The 16,570-nt window shown below is 33.2% G+C and overlaps 5 protein-coding genes across 5 annotated transcripts in view; 4 read left to right on the plus strand and 1 right to left on the minus strand.

The window, feature by feature from the left end:
• PHYBLDRAFT_62186 (hypothetical protein) overlaps window positions 1–2,323 on the plus strand; it is a gene marked incomplete at both ends in the record, with an annotated part of 5,003 nt that extends 2,680 nt beyond the window's left edge. The window contains 2 exons of the mRNA XM_018440921.1: window positions 2,114–2,183; window positions 2,266–2,323. Of these exons, the coding sequence (XP_018297091.1) occupies window positions 2,114–2,183; window positions 2,266–2,323 (128 nt within the window). The remainder of the gene's footprint in view (window positions 1–2,113; window positions 2,184–2,265) is intronic.
• Window positions 2,324–3,224: 901 nt separating this feature from the next.
• On the plus strand, window positions 3,225–4,725 carry PHYBLDRAFT_164135 (hypothetical protein; the record flags this gene model as incomplete). The annotated part of the gene is made up of 4 exons (XM_018434947.1): window positions 3,225–3,265; window positions 3,720–3,910; window positions 4,144–4,333; window positions 4,398–4,725. The coding sequence occupies 4 exons, from the start codon at window positions 3,225–3,227 to the stop codon at window positions 4,723–4,725; spliced, it is 750 nt and encodes a 249-aa protein (XP_018297092.1).
• Window positions 4,726–7,608: 2,883 nt separating this feature from the next.
• Window positions 7,609–10,756, plus strand: PHYBLDRAFT_164136 (hypothetical protein; the record flags this gene model as incomplete). Its single annotated transcript, XM_018434948.1, has 5 exons — window positions 7,609–7,756; window positions 7,829–7,897; window positions 7,963–8,175; window positions 8,232–8,695; window positions 9,263–10,756. 5 exons carry the CDS (start codon window positions 7,609–7,611, stop codon window positions 10,754–10,756), a joined length of 2,388 nt encoding a protein of 795 aa, XP_018297093.1.
• Window positions 10,757–11,368: 612 nt separating this feature from the next.
• PHYBLDRAFT_164137 (hypothetical protein) lies at window positions 11,369–12,455 on the minus strand (the record flags this gene model as incomplete). Its single annotated transcript, XM_018434949.1, has 4 exons — window positions 11,369–11,527; window positions 11,597–11,761; window positions 11,812–12,078; window positions 12,135–12,455. The coding sequence occupies 4 exons, from the start codon at window positions 12,453–12,455 to the stop codon at window positions 11,369–11,371; spliced, it is 912 nt and encodes a 303-aa protein (XP_018297094.1).
• Window positions 12,456–12,719: 264 nt separating this feature from the next.
• On the plus strand, window positions 12,720–13,841 carry PHYBLDRAFT_62184 (hypothetical protein; the record flags this gene model as incomplete). The annotated part of the gene is made up of 5 exons (XM_018440920.1): window positions 12,720–12,789; window positions 13,065–13,116; window positions 13,200–13,266; window positions 13,426–13,492; window positions 13,744–13,841. 5 exons carry the CDS (start codon window positions 12,720–12,722, stop codon window positions 13,839–13,841), a joined length of 354 nt encoding a protein of 117 aa, XP_018297095.1.
• Between the last annotated feature and the right edge of the window lie 2,729 nt (window positions 13,842–16,570).

Genomic DNA, 16,570 nt, shown 5'->3' on the forward strand with positions numbered 1-16,570 from the left:
CTAGTGATTTAAACGTTTAGTAATCCCTTTACCCCAAAAAATAGAAGCTTAAATAATATTAATAAAATACCACTTTGCACTCTTTTATCAATTTATTAGAAAATGTTTGATTTATTGTCTTATTGTTTCTTTGACCATGATGGCAGCTTGTTTGCCTTGGTCTTACTAAGCTGCTTATCTCTTATTCCTTTAAATTTATGCTCGAATGGACGGGTATTATTTTTCTTATCATGAGCTGCCTCATAATCCGCATCAAGTTCATCAACGAACCTATCTCCCTATATGTCAATGTAAGTATTATTACACACCATCCAAAAAAATAGTTTTTTGTACTATACCTCTTCGCTTCTCCAGCTTGGGCGGAATCTCCAAAAAAAACTCTTTTCTGAGGACGAATCCTGTTCCTCTTCTTCTCTTTCGTCATCACTCTCAAGGTCTGACATGTAATCAGCATGGAGAATACTGTCAACATTCTCTCCAAAGCTGTTCACAAAGTGTGCCCGATTGGCTTTCAAGGCAGATTGTCTTCTTTCACATGACTATATATAAATATATAATATTTCTAATTTAATATCACATCTAGTATATTGTGTGCGTGTGTTTTTTACCTTTACACGTTGCTGACGAAGACAGGCCCGTCGATTCTCTTCCTGCTTCTTTTCTCCTGTTTTTTTTTCTTGCAACTTTCTGTTGCCAATGTGCCGCACAATCTTGGTTTGAAGAGTTGGCAAGTCCACCTTTTTCCCCTCTTCTTGACGACGAAGGTAATCGGTAACAGACTTCAGAACGAGTCTGTTTCCCTCACTGTTTTTATTTTCATTGGTATTGTATTGGTCATACAATTTCTCTTCACTCAAATAATTACGCAACAATTGCTATAATATAAATGTATATTAAATTCTATCTACATAAAAACATATTATGATTACTTACATCCAATGTTGGTTGACGTCCAGGCGACATGTCTTGCTCAACTGCATTACTAGCAGTGGCTTCGGCTTTCTCAGAAGATGTGTTCTTCAAAACAGTGTTTAAGACACCATTCATGATATCAAGTTTCTCGTACACATCATGGATGTTACGAGTTCTACCCGACGAATCACCTTCAAGATTCAACCGAGCTCTCTTTGGTGCTAGTGGTCTTTGATTGCTCACTGTTCCCTGTGAGTGTTGCAACATTATTGTCCTTATATCATTGGTATTTCTTGGTGGGCTTTTTTTTGATTTTTATAAAAAACGAAAATAAAATTAATATAAGAAAATTGAAGACTGCCTGGTTTTAATCTACCTTCCCACAGAAGGTTCTTCACCAAAAGCATTGTTAACTGAATTGTTATTGAGATTTCTTGACATTGTGAATAATAAGAATAGCTTGTTTTTTTTAAATCCAAAGGGGCTATTTATATTATGTTTAATTTGGGCTTTAAGTTTTATTCTTTCTCAGAGAACACCATGATCTATTACGTAACAAGAACAGCTTTGAATGTTTCCACTCTTGTTGTGAGTATTTTATGTGTTTCTTTAATTTAATTTTCAATCCATGTTTTATTCTTATATTATGTATTAGTATTTGAATAATATGATTTTATACTATACTCTGTTTTTCATATGTATTAGCTGCTGGCATAGTGCAACTGCGTTTTCTTTCAATTCTAAGTTACAGACAAAAATTATTTTTTGATTTATTTATTTTTAAAAAAAAAACCCCGAATTCGTATTTAATAGAATAACCGCGCCCCTCTTTTTTATTTTCTCTTTCTTTAACCTGCTCTTCTCATTTTGTCTCTTTTTATATGTCTTGGTAAGCTTACTCTTAAGATCTCAACTTTTATTAATACTTTTGGCTTTTAGAATCATCTTAATATATATTAGATAAACAATACACTCAACAAGCATTCAAAACAGTACAGGTAATAAACAATCTCCTAACTAAAATGATACACCTTGCTGACTAAATATTTTTTATTTTTAAAATGATAGGGCTTCTATCCATTTTGTAATAAAAGATATTTTGCTCTTGACACTATATACTTTCTGGTATTTTCAGTCTATGAAAAGGTAATATATATATAACTCAACTTAAATAATGTAACTTATCAATTCTTCTTCTCAGATAAATATGTCACGCCTTTTTTTCAAGTCATACTGGTTTGCCCCCTTTTGCAAACGCGTGTCTATAATATGTAAGTAATTCAAGTGTCTTTACAATCAAAGCGTACATATTAATAAAGTTGTTTATTTTATTTCTTGCTTTTTATTTAAAAGAAAATATCAATCAAACGGATTTTTATTCTATCGCGAGATTTGTTATGAACCCCCATAAATGATCTAGTAAGTATGTTATTTCATTTTATTTCATAAAGAAACCTGTATTAATACTTCGGTATCTTTTTTTGCTCTAAGCTAATGTAGTTCCAAACAAACGTATTCTCCAAGAAAATACCAAGGATTTCATTTTCAGTTAAAGAAGTGTAAAACCAAAAAACGTGCCGAATACATGAAACCGATAAGGTAGAGAAGTATAGTATAAGTTAGGTCATCCAATGTATTCAAGCCGTCCAATAAATGAAAGTATAACATGTATACAAGTCGTACTATTCGGATACACACTTTTAAAGAAGTATTAGTGGTCTATATTAAATAGCTAAATATATTTTCCAACCATTCAAAAATCAATAAAAACCATTTTTTCCATGAGATTCTATTTCAAATGCGTCATCTCTTGATGATGTCAACAAGATCTATTTAAGTTTTTTTTTACAATCATTCATTTGAATGCTGGTTCCTGTCAGATTTCAGACTGATTCTAGGTCGATTTTAGTGAGGTCTATCCAATAATATCATGTAATTAAAGCAAATAAAATTTTTTAAGAGGTAGAGAGTTCAAAGCCAATTCTATAACAAGTAGGGTTTAGGTACGGTTTGAAGTTATGGGTGAATATATAACCAGAATTACAGACAATTATAACATTTCAAGAAAAGGGGGAATTATAACTCTCAATTTATCTATTGATTTTAGTATCTATAATCTCATCATTTGGTTAACTAAATGAACCAATTTTTGTAACAAATACCGAACTATAATTGAACATAAACCACCGATTTTTGGAGGATTTAAACAAAAATTAAGCTACTTAAATCGGTTGTCTTTTGCAGTGCAAGAGCACAACATCTTTGCATAGCTACCTACCTTTACTGGGTTTTCATTCTATGATCTGGATGAGATGCACTTAATTGGACATGGTATAGGAAAGCTTGTTTACAAGTTAATAGTACTAACAAATTCTATCACATCTACCAATAATTACTACCCAAGAACTGCTGATAGATTTCTTCTCTTAAAAGATTGATATATCTTTTCCTTGCAAAAAAAAAGATGTATTGTCAGCTGGTCAGTGTATCGAGTTGTCCCAATCAAAAATCCATGTTTTTATTTCAAGGCAGTTAAGATAATCTGATGCTTAAGACCAAAGGCACGAGGGCAATTGATTATATTAATTTTTTATTGTATATAGTCTCCACTCTCCTTGTATCTTTTTTCACAAAAGTTGCTACTCAAAAAGCATGTCTTGCTTTGATAAGACGTTGTTCTATTTCACTATAATAGAACATGAATAAGAAGTTAATTTTTGAAATGGAAAATAAACTTTAATGTATTCTCTAGTTTTTTTTTAATAATAATAATAATAATGCTGATGCTTATCTTTCTTTATCTATAGTCACTTTAGTATCTGGCACCAGTTTTTGCAAGCTGAGATCACCAAAAACAACATATCTATAAGTGTATTTTCTCTAGTAAACCATTACTTGACACACATTGGATATATGACAAGAAAGGTTAGAAATCTCTGGGTGTATAACACTAGATCTATGGAAAGAACGATTGGAAGATACTTAAAACTGATCGAAAGTAGAGTATTCTGTGATAAAAATGCTGGAAACTTGGTCAAAAGGCTCACAATACATAGTTACTTAAATTGTGCATTCAACATAGAACAGCAGCTGGATTCTATCAAGCCAAATCAAACATCTCTCACCGATTACTCAGAACTTCCCCACACAGCCAAAATCACCAGTTGTGGAGTCCTTTTGACCAATTGAGTTAATTGGCTCAATTCATTCCTATACCCACGCTCATAAAAGAGTTAACAGCATATTATACCCAATCAAAATGCACTTTTTCCATTGATTTGCGTTATACATTGGAAACTGTCAAACTTGCTGTGCGTGCTTGGATCAACAACCATGTATATGACTCTGAGATGTACATGCAAAAGAGATCGGAAGTTCATCATAGAAATCACCATGTGAGATTCAATGCCATTTATCAAAAGTGAGTCAATCTATGAGTCAAACATTTTGATGTAAATAAAACTAATACTAATTGTGAATTCTAGTCACAACTGCTGGTACGTTGACTCTGTATTGTTCTATTTCGCTCACTGCCCTTTTGATGACGAGAGCTGCAGGCAGTTTCTTGTGTTGGTGAGTGTAATGAAGAAACATTCAGCAGCTGAATATGACAGCAATATACCCATTGTGATCATAGACACAAATTTGGTCACACAAAGGCTTGTTGTTATTAGCCTGAATGACATACAGAATAAAGTCGGTTTGATTCAATCAGTTGAATGCCCTATGAAGTATAAAGTAGTCACATCATACTATATATTCAATGAAGACATAAAAAGTACTGCTGGCAAATTGAGATATATTAAACTGTAAATACCCTTTATACATATTTTTATCTTCTTAGGTGCTCTCGGAATTGTTTTTTAATAAAGAATTTTTTATCGAAAAACAATAATGTTCCTATTTTACAGTATATTTTTTTCAAAAAAAGAATAATATTTTTAAAGACCATAATTTTTATATCTGCTCTCTAGCAGGGATAAAAAAAATTTAATATCCAAAAATAGATGTATATTTTTATTACTATCAGAATATCTTTGGAGAATTGCTTTTATATTACTGTTATATATCATTTTCAGGGTTTTCTTTGCTATACAAACCAGTAATTTCTACTCAAAATAGTACATAGTATGCTATCTTGCACCAACTGCTTTGCTTAAAATCGAATATTACATGCTTTCTGATAGAGATAAAGTCACAAGAAAAAGCATTCCTTTAATATGCTTTCAAATAAATTTATATCTTTGAAGTATAGTACTGACTATAATACTAATGCATTATTCATTACATGACATCTATATTTGACATATATTAATCTTCTAAAAAACAAACATTATTGTTTTTCGATAAAGAATTCTTTATCAAAAAACAATTCTGAGAGCATCTCTTCTCTTTGATATTTTTATAAATAGAAGAGGTGTTATCTAATAGAAAAAGTGTGGCTGCTAAAAAATAAAGATTGGACAAACCCAGTAAAAAACAAAGCACTCTGGCAGCAGTTGTAGAAACTTATCAATTGATGAGAACATCATACTGTGTCAAATATAAAAAAAATAAATCCTCATAAATTTCAATCTTTTTTTTTAATAAATTTGATCTTTAAAGATTGCATAAATTAATTACATATACAATAGACACTCTTGGTTACCCTATACCTTAATTTGAGAGTGAGAGAATAAGCTTGATTTTGAGAAAATATTTAATGGAAAATGTTAGTGGAAAATTATGAAATTCGTAATTTTCCGTATACATTTTCCACTAAATTGTGTCAACCAAGAAAAATGTATAACAATTATTGGAAATTAAATCGCCGTTTCCATTAAAAATGAAAAAATATTCAATTTTCCACCAGATAACATCTCCTCTAATAACAATAAAAAACTTTTTGTTTTATTAATAATTAAAATATACTTTTATTTTAGCAAATTAAAACAGATAAAAATAAAATAGAGAGCAAGTCATATAAATTAGATATATAAAGTAACTATAGAGATTTACCATCATTTTAAAAAATAACTTCAAGATGATGTTCATTTACAATGAAAGGGAAAAATAAATGCAAAGTAAAAATTGAGCAAAATAAAATATAAAAAAAAATCAATTTAAATCTCGTACTTTTGGTAAATTAGTGGGAAAGATAGTTGGTCTGTCACATTGATTAGTGGTTTTGTTAAAATATAACAATCTTGACAATGAGACCAAAAAAGGTTTTACAATTTCAAATAAAAAATAAATAAATCAAGTTGTTATACTCTCTATAGGATATATATGTAAAAAAAAATGTTTTTATTATGTTATTTTGCTCTTAAATACAACTTTATCTTTTTCACTTTTTTTTAATATTTGTACTAAACCCTAGAACTGATTTGATTGGTTAATTAAAATAAATTAGTGGTATATCCGCTACTAATGGTAGCGGCCACATCAATTTCATTTATAGTGTTAGTAAACATTTAGTTCTTTAAAGTAAACTTATCAGAGTATTTAAAGCAACTAAAAAGATACAACCAAATAAAACCATCTCAGCTTAGACCAAAGTCTATATCAAGTAAGATGTTCTATATTCCGATATATCCAGTTTTCTCTTTTTTCTTGTGTGAATTTATTTTGGTTTTATTTGTATAAAAAAACATAAAGCATAGAGAACAGAAAACATAGAGAAGTGGGCATGTAAATATAATTATGTAAATAAGTAAAAAATAAAAGCATAAAGAATAGTATAAAATAATTAGTATAATTTACATAAATTTTGCCCACAAAGGAGAATGGTAACTGGTCAAAGATATATATCTTCCTGAATCCAGCACTGGCATAGTTGAAAAGATGTTGTCAATAAGAGTATTCTGGCTTGTTGTTGATTGAATAGTGTTAGGAAGTGTAGTCACTGCAAAAGGAGGGTGGATTCGGTCGAATTTTATTTTTTGAATTTTGGCAAAATTTGGAAAAATATTTCAAACACCATCGTTTTTCAATATATTTTTTTCTTGAGATGGGAATTCGCAATTTTTTCTGATTATATTAAATAAACACAGATACAAACACAAATATTTATTAATTAGGCAATAAATCGCACAATTGTCTTAAAAAATATATGTTTCGATTGACTTGGCAGAAAAATAAAAAATAAAAATAAAATATTAAATGTTAAATGTAGTATTTAATTATTTTTCTGGAAGGAAAAACTTGTTGTTACAGATGCACCTAATTTAGACTCAATAATATTTTTATTGCATCGCAAAAAATACCGAATTTTATTAGAATATAATAATGTATGATATATGACTTATTTTTAATAAGAAAGTATATCAAAAAAAATTGAAAAAAAGAGCAAGAATTGATGTCATAAAAAATACAAGAAAAAGAAAATCCAAAAAAGGCCACTTGCCAAAATGAGCGAGAATTGATGTCATGTTAAAAAAACGCGAAAGAGAAAAACTACGCCATTATATCAGTGATTATTAAATTGAAGCCCCATTAATAATCAGGCACACTTTTTTTAAGAAAAGATCGCTGCATCAAAATCCATTTGTAATTCTTACTAATAGGGACGGTAAGCTCAATGTAGTCAATGACATAGTGAACAAGATATATCAACTCATTATTAATGACAAAAATAAGAGACATATAAAAGATGAAAATAAAATATAGTATACACCTCTTTATTATTTTATTATTATTAATATTATTCTTACTGTTATGAATTCTACAACTAAAATCTACACTGTTATGTGTACATGTTCATCATGTACCAAAAATGCAATTAGTGGAATTTTGCAAAATGCACAGACCTTTAAGTGTCATAATAATGCTGATAAGTTATTAGACATTGGCCCAAAAAATCGAGGTAAATGACATTTGAGTAGTATGCGCATTACTGGATAAATTGTAATCTAATATTTTTTTTGTTAATTATCAGTTAATACAGAAGTTATCAAAGAAGAGACAGACGTTGAGAGGGTAGATGTATCTGAAACATCGATTGATTGTGAGTATAAAATTTCTTTTTAATAAATCATAATTTAGATAGCTAATAGTCTGGTTTTACTATAGATGAAGACAATTATTCTATTGTATCAGCCGAAACTACCGTACAGAGTGTACCTTTTTTGAGAGAAGACCAGATTTTTCAATTCGAAGAGTCTGATGTTGAGACAACATCATTGGCTTCTGACAATGACGATCCTGATTCAAGCAATGAGTCTGAAGATGAGAGCAAAGTTGAGGTTGCTGGTGTTGAAGATTTTGAAGACATGGTTGCTTCCAGTATGCATACATTTAAAAAAGAAATATACATAAATTGTATTACAAATAATTAACAGAAATACTTGCCTTTGTAGTTGCTTCTTTGAAAATTCATGAAATGTCTCAAACAAGCCAATTCATGGCTCTATTTGGCGTTATCTTTCAGGCGTTTTACTTGGTTCAAGCAGGTAGAACTGCTATGTTGAAATTCTTCTGCCATCTTCTTGTTGCCTTTGATAAGGATACCGATCTCCCACTCACCATTGATGTATTAAAGACTATGACTGACTTTAATTTCATGACAAAAAGCATTGTCAAATACACCGTCTGCAACAAGTGCTTTGCAATTTACCTACCAGGCAATCGCCAACCAAATTGCACATTCGAAAAATACACAACCACACCACCAACATACTGCGGAAATCCTCTTTTCTCTGACACCAAAGCTGATCGCGCCGTCCCTCTCATGGTTTTTCCATACAACTCGCTCAAGAATGCATTGGCACAGCATTTCGCCAAACCTGGGTTCGAGCATCAAATCGTTCAATGGAGATCAAGGGAAACCGTAAACAGTACCTTGTTGGACGTCTGTGATAGTGCAATGTGGTCTGAGCTCCTTGATGAAGATGACGAGCCTTTTGTGAATCACGACCATTCTTTGATGTTGACATTGAATGTGGATTGGTTTCAACCGTTCGAGGGTCGTACACATGCAAGTGGGGCCTTGTACCTGTCAATGAACAACCTGCCTAGGGAAGAAAGAATGAAGCTGGAAAACATTATCCTTGTCGGTGTCATGCCTGGTCCAAAGAAAGCAAAGATCGACCAGATGAACAACTTCTTGGAACCTCTGGTAGACGAGCTGGTAGAGTTATACGGCAGCATAACTATGAAAACTCCAGAGTTCCCCAATGGTACTAGTATCCGCGCTGCTCTTATGTGTGTTGCTTGCGACATACCTGCTGCAAGAAAGACTGCTGGATTTACAGGATTTGCAAGTACAAACGCCTGTCACATATGCAAGCGTCATTTCACTGTTGTTGCTGGAACAAGTAAGATCAATTATTCTGGATTCGATCATGAGAACTGGGTCTCCCGAACAAAAGAGGAAAATGCAACCGAAGCTGAGATGTGGTTCTGCGCAGAATCTGATGCAGAGAGAGCTGTTTTGGAGAAGCAGCATGGCACCCGTTTTTCTGAGTTGCATCGCCTACACTACTTTGATCCCGTCCGATGCACGATTGTTGATCCCATGCACAATTTGTTTCTTGGGACAGCAAAGCGTATGATCAGTGTTTGGAAAGACCTGAGGTATCTCCCAACTGCTGTTCTCGTCCGTATGCAACGTCTTGCCGATGGTATTCTTGTTCCTCCTGGGTATGCCGTTTTATCAACAAAGATCGAATCTGGTTTCCCGTATATGAAGGCAGACGAGTGGCGATCGTGGTGTCTGATTTATTCGTTGGTGGTAATAAAAGACGCTTTGCCTGAAGACGACTACAAAAACTGGACTCTCTTTGTAAAAGCATGCCGAAAGTTGACCGGTCCTTCAGTCACATATTCAGAAATTGACAGCGCACACCAGCTCCTTGGAGAATTCGGAAAAGAGTGTGAGACTCTTTATGGAGAGAGCAGCATCACGCCAAATATGCACTTGCATATGCACTTGCATGAGTCAATGCTTAATTTTGGTCCGGTATACGCATTCTGGCTGTATAGCTTCAAGAGATACAACGGCAAGTTGAAGAACATCAAGACGAACTGTCGCAATGGTCTTGAGGTCACCTTCATGAGAGTTTTCCTGGAGAAAGCATTCATTGGTAGCTTTCTTCGAGCGTATTCTACCAATCTTTCATCACCACTGATAGAGTTCCTTGAGGGGGTTGCCCAAGTAAAATCAAATTCCGACAGCTCTTCTCCCTTGAATTTGGATGCTGGCCACCCTCCTGCGTTGCCATTTAGCTTAGCAATGTTCCAGCAAGCTGCTACAAATCCATGGTACAATGTCACCGGAAGTGAGGCCTTGCCCCCGACCACATTGCCAATCAAGTTGCAGCCTTTGACTATGATGAAGGAATATCACTATCAGTGGTTATTTGAATTCTATGTCAAGGCTTACCGGAGTACAAGTGTTTCCTTCTGTGTGGTAGGGAGAATCCCAATTGGTGAGGATGTATTTGTGAACAATCGGATTCAAAAGGTGAAGAAGATTTCATTGCTGGGGCAAGAGTACTGCAGTGGTGAAAAGAAGAAGCGCGGGTCTTTTGTGAGGGTATTGTTTCTTGAGAGAACAAATGACGATGTATCTGAATTCCCTGGTCAAATAGAGTATTTATTTACTCATACCATCAAGATCGGTGGAGTCAAAAGAGTGTCAACGTTCGCATTCATTAAATGGTTTCCCGCCTACCATTCAAGTAGTCATCAGCCATTAGCTGATCAAGGTCTGCAGTTGTGGGACAAGGGATTTATGGAAGAAGATGCTTCGTGCATTGTTCCAGTGCATCGTCTGCATTTATGCTTTGCGTTGACTACGCATAAAATGCAGAGTGGGACGCAAAAGCACCTGGTTATTCCACTGCCTAGAAAAGTAGTCACATAAAAAAATAAATAACAACTATTTAGGTTACCAGTATAAATAATTATAATACAAGTTTTTTTGACTGTAAAAAGGTTTAGCTTTATTTATATCTGTATTCTTATTTAGTTTTAACATTACTTCTTTATTAAGTATTTAAAAGAGCAATAGTAAATTATATTACCAGTTTTTTTTTACTATTAACAAATAGTAAAAACCATTATTTATTTCTCTTGCTTCTATCAATAATATAAAAGACAAAAAAACTTGTATATTTAATACCCGACATTTACCATTTTCTTTGCCTTTATTACATATTCTTGCTAATATCGGTATTATAATTTCCAATAAAAAAAAACGAGGATAAAACAATCAGGGTTATATAATTAAATAATTGCTTTGTATATATATTTCTTTTATTAATTGGCTTTAAAATAAAATAAAATAAAATAAAATAATAATTTATTATTTTGATTTTTGATTTTGTCTCTTTCTTTCTCCTTTTATTTATATATTAATTGCTTCTCATCTTGACAATACCGCCTGATTATATTTTACCACTTCACCCCACATCATTCAACACAATCAATAAAAATTATTAAAGTACTATATTCACTTTGTAAACAAAATAACAATTTATTGTTGGCATGTGTGAATCCAAGCAGCAACAAGTGCCTTTTTCTCATTTGATAACTTGGTGTTTCTCAAAATAACTAGATAGACAGAATTGCCAATGACATCTGATCCCTTGTTAGCAAGTCTCTGTTCCTTCAAAACAGTAAAGTATTCATCCACCTGCATTATAATATAAATACTTTTGAGTTAGAAGTATTAAAAAAATAACTTTTATCATGAGAGCCTTACCAAGGGATGTCTATTTCTAGGAGTATATCTAGTTTTATTTTTCTCCTCATCTGACTCAATATCAGACAACATGTCATAGTCCAGAAGGTCAACGACAGTCTCACCAAACGTAGACTCAAGGTTTGCCTTGTCAGCTAAGTGAATTGCCTTGTAGTCTGCAAGAATCTGAAAAAAAAGTTAAAATAGTTTACACAAAAACTGTTGACTATACTTACGTTTCTCTTTCTTGACCGGCATCGAGAAATCCGATTTTGTCGAGCTATCTTTTCTGGCAAAGCTTTTGCCCTTTGAAGCATATACAAAATATGTCTTCGGGTTTTCTCTTCCACAACTGCAGACGAAACAGACTTTACTTCAGCTTGCTGATGTGTGTAGCTCTGCACTACATCAGCAATGGGACGGTTGGATGTTGAGAAGGCGCCCTCATTGACTGTCAATGGCATTGTTGCCAGAACTGCTCGTGTTTGAGAACGGATCAATCTCTGCAAAATATAATGTAAGTAACTTTGCAATATTCTATTACTAGTATATATCCTACCGAAACCGTTGGAAGGCGGTACTTTATATATTCTCCTGTAGTAAGAGCCTGACCGATGGGACTATGGTTCGAATTGTTATTCTGGCCATTGGTTGCTCCCATGTTGTGGTAGACCTTCTCCAGAAGTGAATGAGATTCATTCAGTCGGGTGCTCATGGTGGACAAAGTGGACAGGACAGTACCATCTAGCTCTGCGCTAACTGTCAAGCTGGGAAGAATTTCCCGTTGTCTTGTGCTTGCTGCTGTCCCAGCGGTTTGTTGAACAGACTTTTTTGTAGTCGTCTTTTTCGTTTTTTTGGATTGCTGCGTATTAGAAGACATGAATTGAGATATTTAAGGCTAATGAAAGAAATGGAAACAATGTGAATACTTTAATAATTAGAGTCGGGTTTCTTTAAAATAATAAAATAAATCAAAACATACGTAAAGGTGGAAAGTAAGGCACCAAAAGATTATTTTTCTGATGATGCTCTTTATAGCATTTTGCTCTCTATATTATACTTTTCTTTATAAGCCGACTTGGAAAGGCATTTGTAATAGCTTACATCCATTACAAAGATGTGAGAGATTATGGTTTAGTACGTAATGTCTTGTCTCAATCGGGATGGGTTGAATGACTTTCAATTTGCTCCATTGATTCTATCAGTTTCTCAGGGTCAACGGTCATAAAATTATAATTTTGAATTTCCCCCATTTTTTTTTTAATTTTTTCTTTCTTCTTCTTTACTTCTTTCTTAATGTCTAACATGGTAAGCATCAACTCACATCAAAGTTTCAAGACCTAATCATCTTGTTGTTTTTATTCTAGCATGATACACTATGCTTTAAACCACCAAGTCCTTTTTAACTGCCTCAAAAATAATGATAAAAAGGTAATAAAAATATACTTGAATATTTATTCACGATTTATGTATTAATTATTCTGCTTAGATTTTTCTGGCCCGTTAACAAAGACATATACCTTGGGAGGGTTTACAAAATGGTATGTTGTATAAATATTAACGTGCACCTTCAAGATACAACTTGTATTTATTATTTTTCTTATGTATACCATACACTCTATAGTCACTGGTCTTTATCTCGGTCCTCTTTTTTGATTATACACCGACTCTTATTCTCTACAGATAGACAAGTAAGTAAATAATCATTCTACTTCTTTGTATGTAATTTTAATGAAAAGAAATTATTTTATAGATAATATCTCCATTTCCCGCATGCTGCATCTTCTATTGTATTGAATAATTGGTAAGCAAAAAATAGTCTGATACTCTTTATTTCATTCTAATAAAAGATTATATTTTATAGACAATGTCATTGTATTTTGTGTTTGTCAACTCTTCTGTTTTCTGAACTGTCTGGTAAGCAAACCATAGTCTTATTTACTTTGCATCGTATTAACAAAAGTTATTATTTTTATAGACAATATTACTATAATTGAGACATTTAACTAAAACGTTGATATATCTATCTTTATGTTAAAGACATCCATCTGTTCTCGTGTTTAACTTTATTGTAAGTACATTCATATTTTTTAAATAATCTGTCGCTCTCAAATAAATATACCTAGAATATTCTTTCTAATCCACCCTATAATTATTTTTTATAAAAGTAAACAAACAGGCTAAGAAGGCGTGCCTCAGCAAGCAATGGAATACAGTAGGGGTCAATTGCACCAGGGGTGGACCAATGGATGTTGGAAAGGAATAACATAGTATCCACTAAAATAAATGACGGCATCGAGTGTGATGTTTCTACCCAATTGCAACGGAAGACGATTAGTGATGTAGACGAATAGAAACAGCTAGAAACAATAAGAAGATTTTTTCAAACCAATAAAAACCTTTAAAATGACCCATAAACCTCTAAATCTTGACTAAATCTTGACCAAATCTTGACCAAAGCTCTTCTTTAACAACCCATATATAGTAATAAAAAGATGTTGAATGTTATGTGCTGTATTTAAAAAAAACCCCAAAACCAATATAAAATGAAATATCTGCGGTCTGATAAAAGTGCGTCTATATTTTCACGACCAAAATATATCACATAAAAGTATATCACACTTTTTCTTTTTGCGTTCCTAAAATTCAGTATACTAATTGTATTCATTTAGCTCACGAATTTTAAAAAATTGGCATCATAAATTCCGATCGAATTCATGCTGAATTTTATTCATTCAGACAGTATTTGGTCAAGATTTAGTATACTGAATTGGCCCTCCTTTTGCAGTGAGTAGTCATATTTCTGTTATTCATAAATTGAAGTAATGTCGTTTTCTTGATCGATTCTTTTGTGAAATCAACATTAAAGTCACCAGCAATGGTTATATGCATATACGTATGACTAACAACAAATTCTAGTGCTTCCATCAAGGTATTTAGTTGGCATAGTGGGAATACATATATGCTGCAATATAAGTTGCTGCTTAATATAAATAATGATATACTTGTTGATCCACCTGCTTCATCAATGAACACTCTGAAACTGGTTGTATAAACCAAAAAATTGTTGTTTGAGTTGTTTGTACTAGGTAAAAGAGAGCTACGAATATAGCAGCAATAACCAGAAACTCATGCATTGGTTGAATGGCTATCTATGCGAGATATCATGGTGAAGTTTGAAATATCATATTCTTCATTATTAGGCAGTGTTCAAGTTTCATTGCAAAGAATAATATCAGATGTTAAGTATACTTGATTGCTGGTTATCTGGTTTATATGTGCCCTCAAGCTTTGCACATTATGCGAAATTAGCTGTATATAATCACTTGTTTCTTGCTTTTGTAGTTGGCTAAATGATAATCCCAACTGTATTGTCTGCTGTCTAATGAGCTCATTTTTCAATTGATTGTTTCGATCTTCTGCTATTGGTCTGGGCGGAACAAATCTGTTACCTTTGCATATTAACTTTAAACCTTCTGCAGAAGTAGCTCTAGAACATGCAACATATAGGAGTGATCGAGACATTCTGTGTGATCCATGGTCAAATACAACAACTGATTTATATGTGCCTCTCTGTGACTTGTGTACAGTGAGTGCTTCAGCTGGAACAATTGGGAATTGTGTACGGGTTAGATGTATCTGACTTTTGATATTTCTGCGAATTATGTTATAGTGTGGTTTTATTATTGTCAGATCGTCTGAAATCCCAAGACTACATCGAATTCTTTGTTGCTGTCTTCTCAACTGTTTCCCACTTCTTTCATCATCAAACCTAATCCACAATCTTAATGGCTTTCTTAAAACTGTAAAAGTAGATGTTTCAGAGGCAGTGCTGTCTGGTACAATATTTTGGCCATAATCAGTCCTCTCCAAGATTCCAGTTGCACCATTGACAAGTCCATCTGCTGTCTTTAGGTTTGCAGTCATCATATACTTTCCACTTATTTTTAGCAAAAGCGTTTTTATCAGACCCTGAACATCGGATTGCTTTGCATGATCATTGACAGAATGTATGAGTCTTTGAATAGCAGTGCTATCCCTGCAATGCTCAGTTACTCGGTCAAAGGATTTGGAGATTGCACCTTCAGTATTCAAGCTGGTAAGTATGTGTTGGTTTGTTTGCTGAATGTATGCATTTGTGTTAAACAGATATATTGGCTTTTGGTTACTGCTTTCAGATAAATTGTTTTCTTGAGCTACAAGGTCTGAAGGTAATGTTCTTCTGCCAGTACTAATTTTCATTGCATCTTCAGGAGTTATTAAAGCCACTTGACTTTAGAGGATATGAATATTGCCTTCAGTCATTGACTCAATTACCATGTTGTTTAAGGCTACTGCAAATGGAATATCGTCTCTTTGTCACATTATCTCCATTAATTTATAAACTTTAAACAAATCTCAGATCTTGTACCCAAATAAGGATACAAATGGATTTGTATCTCTTGCATGGCTGGTGCTGTAAAGTGGTGTGTCCCCAACTGGTGGAAGTTGTAGGAAGTCACCAAATACAATAACTGATTTTCCACCAAAACGAACTGATCTATCAAAAATATCTCGAAGTCTTCGATCAACCCATCCAAATAGTGTCTCTTCTACCATACAAATTTTGTCAATAATAACCACTTTCAGGTCTGCAAGTGCAACACCCATTGAATGGGAGACGTCAGATGAGAGTGAGGAAAGACCTTCTCTTCTACGTTGTGTGACAGGAAGCTGGAAGGCATTGTGCAAAGTTTGAGCAGATATGTTGAAAGCAGCCTTTCCCGTTGGAGCACAAAGAAGTACAGATGGTGTGCTCATATCTCTTTCTCTTGTTTTGTCAAACTTATGGACAAGACTTTTATAAAGTACTTTTATCAATAGACTTTTTCCAGTTCCGGCTCCTCCCATTACAAAATGATAAAACAGTATATGTTGTTGATCAGATATAGAGCTGTTGCTGTTACAAATATGATCAGTAACATGGTACAAGTATTGTCTCTGCTGCAAGTTCAG

The sequence above is a fragment of the Phycomyces blakesleeanus genome (assembly GCF_001638985.1).
Source record: "Phycomyces blakesleeanus NRRL 1555(-) unplaced genomic scaffold PHYBLscaffold_3, whole genome shotgun sequence".
Classification (NCBI taxonomy): Eukaryota; Fungi; Mucoromycota; class Mucoromycetes; order Mucorales; family Phycomycetaceae; genus Phycomyces; species Phycomyces blakesleeanus.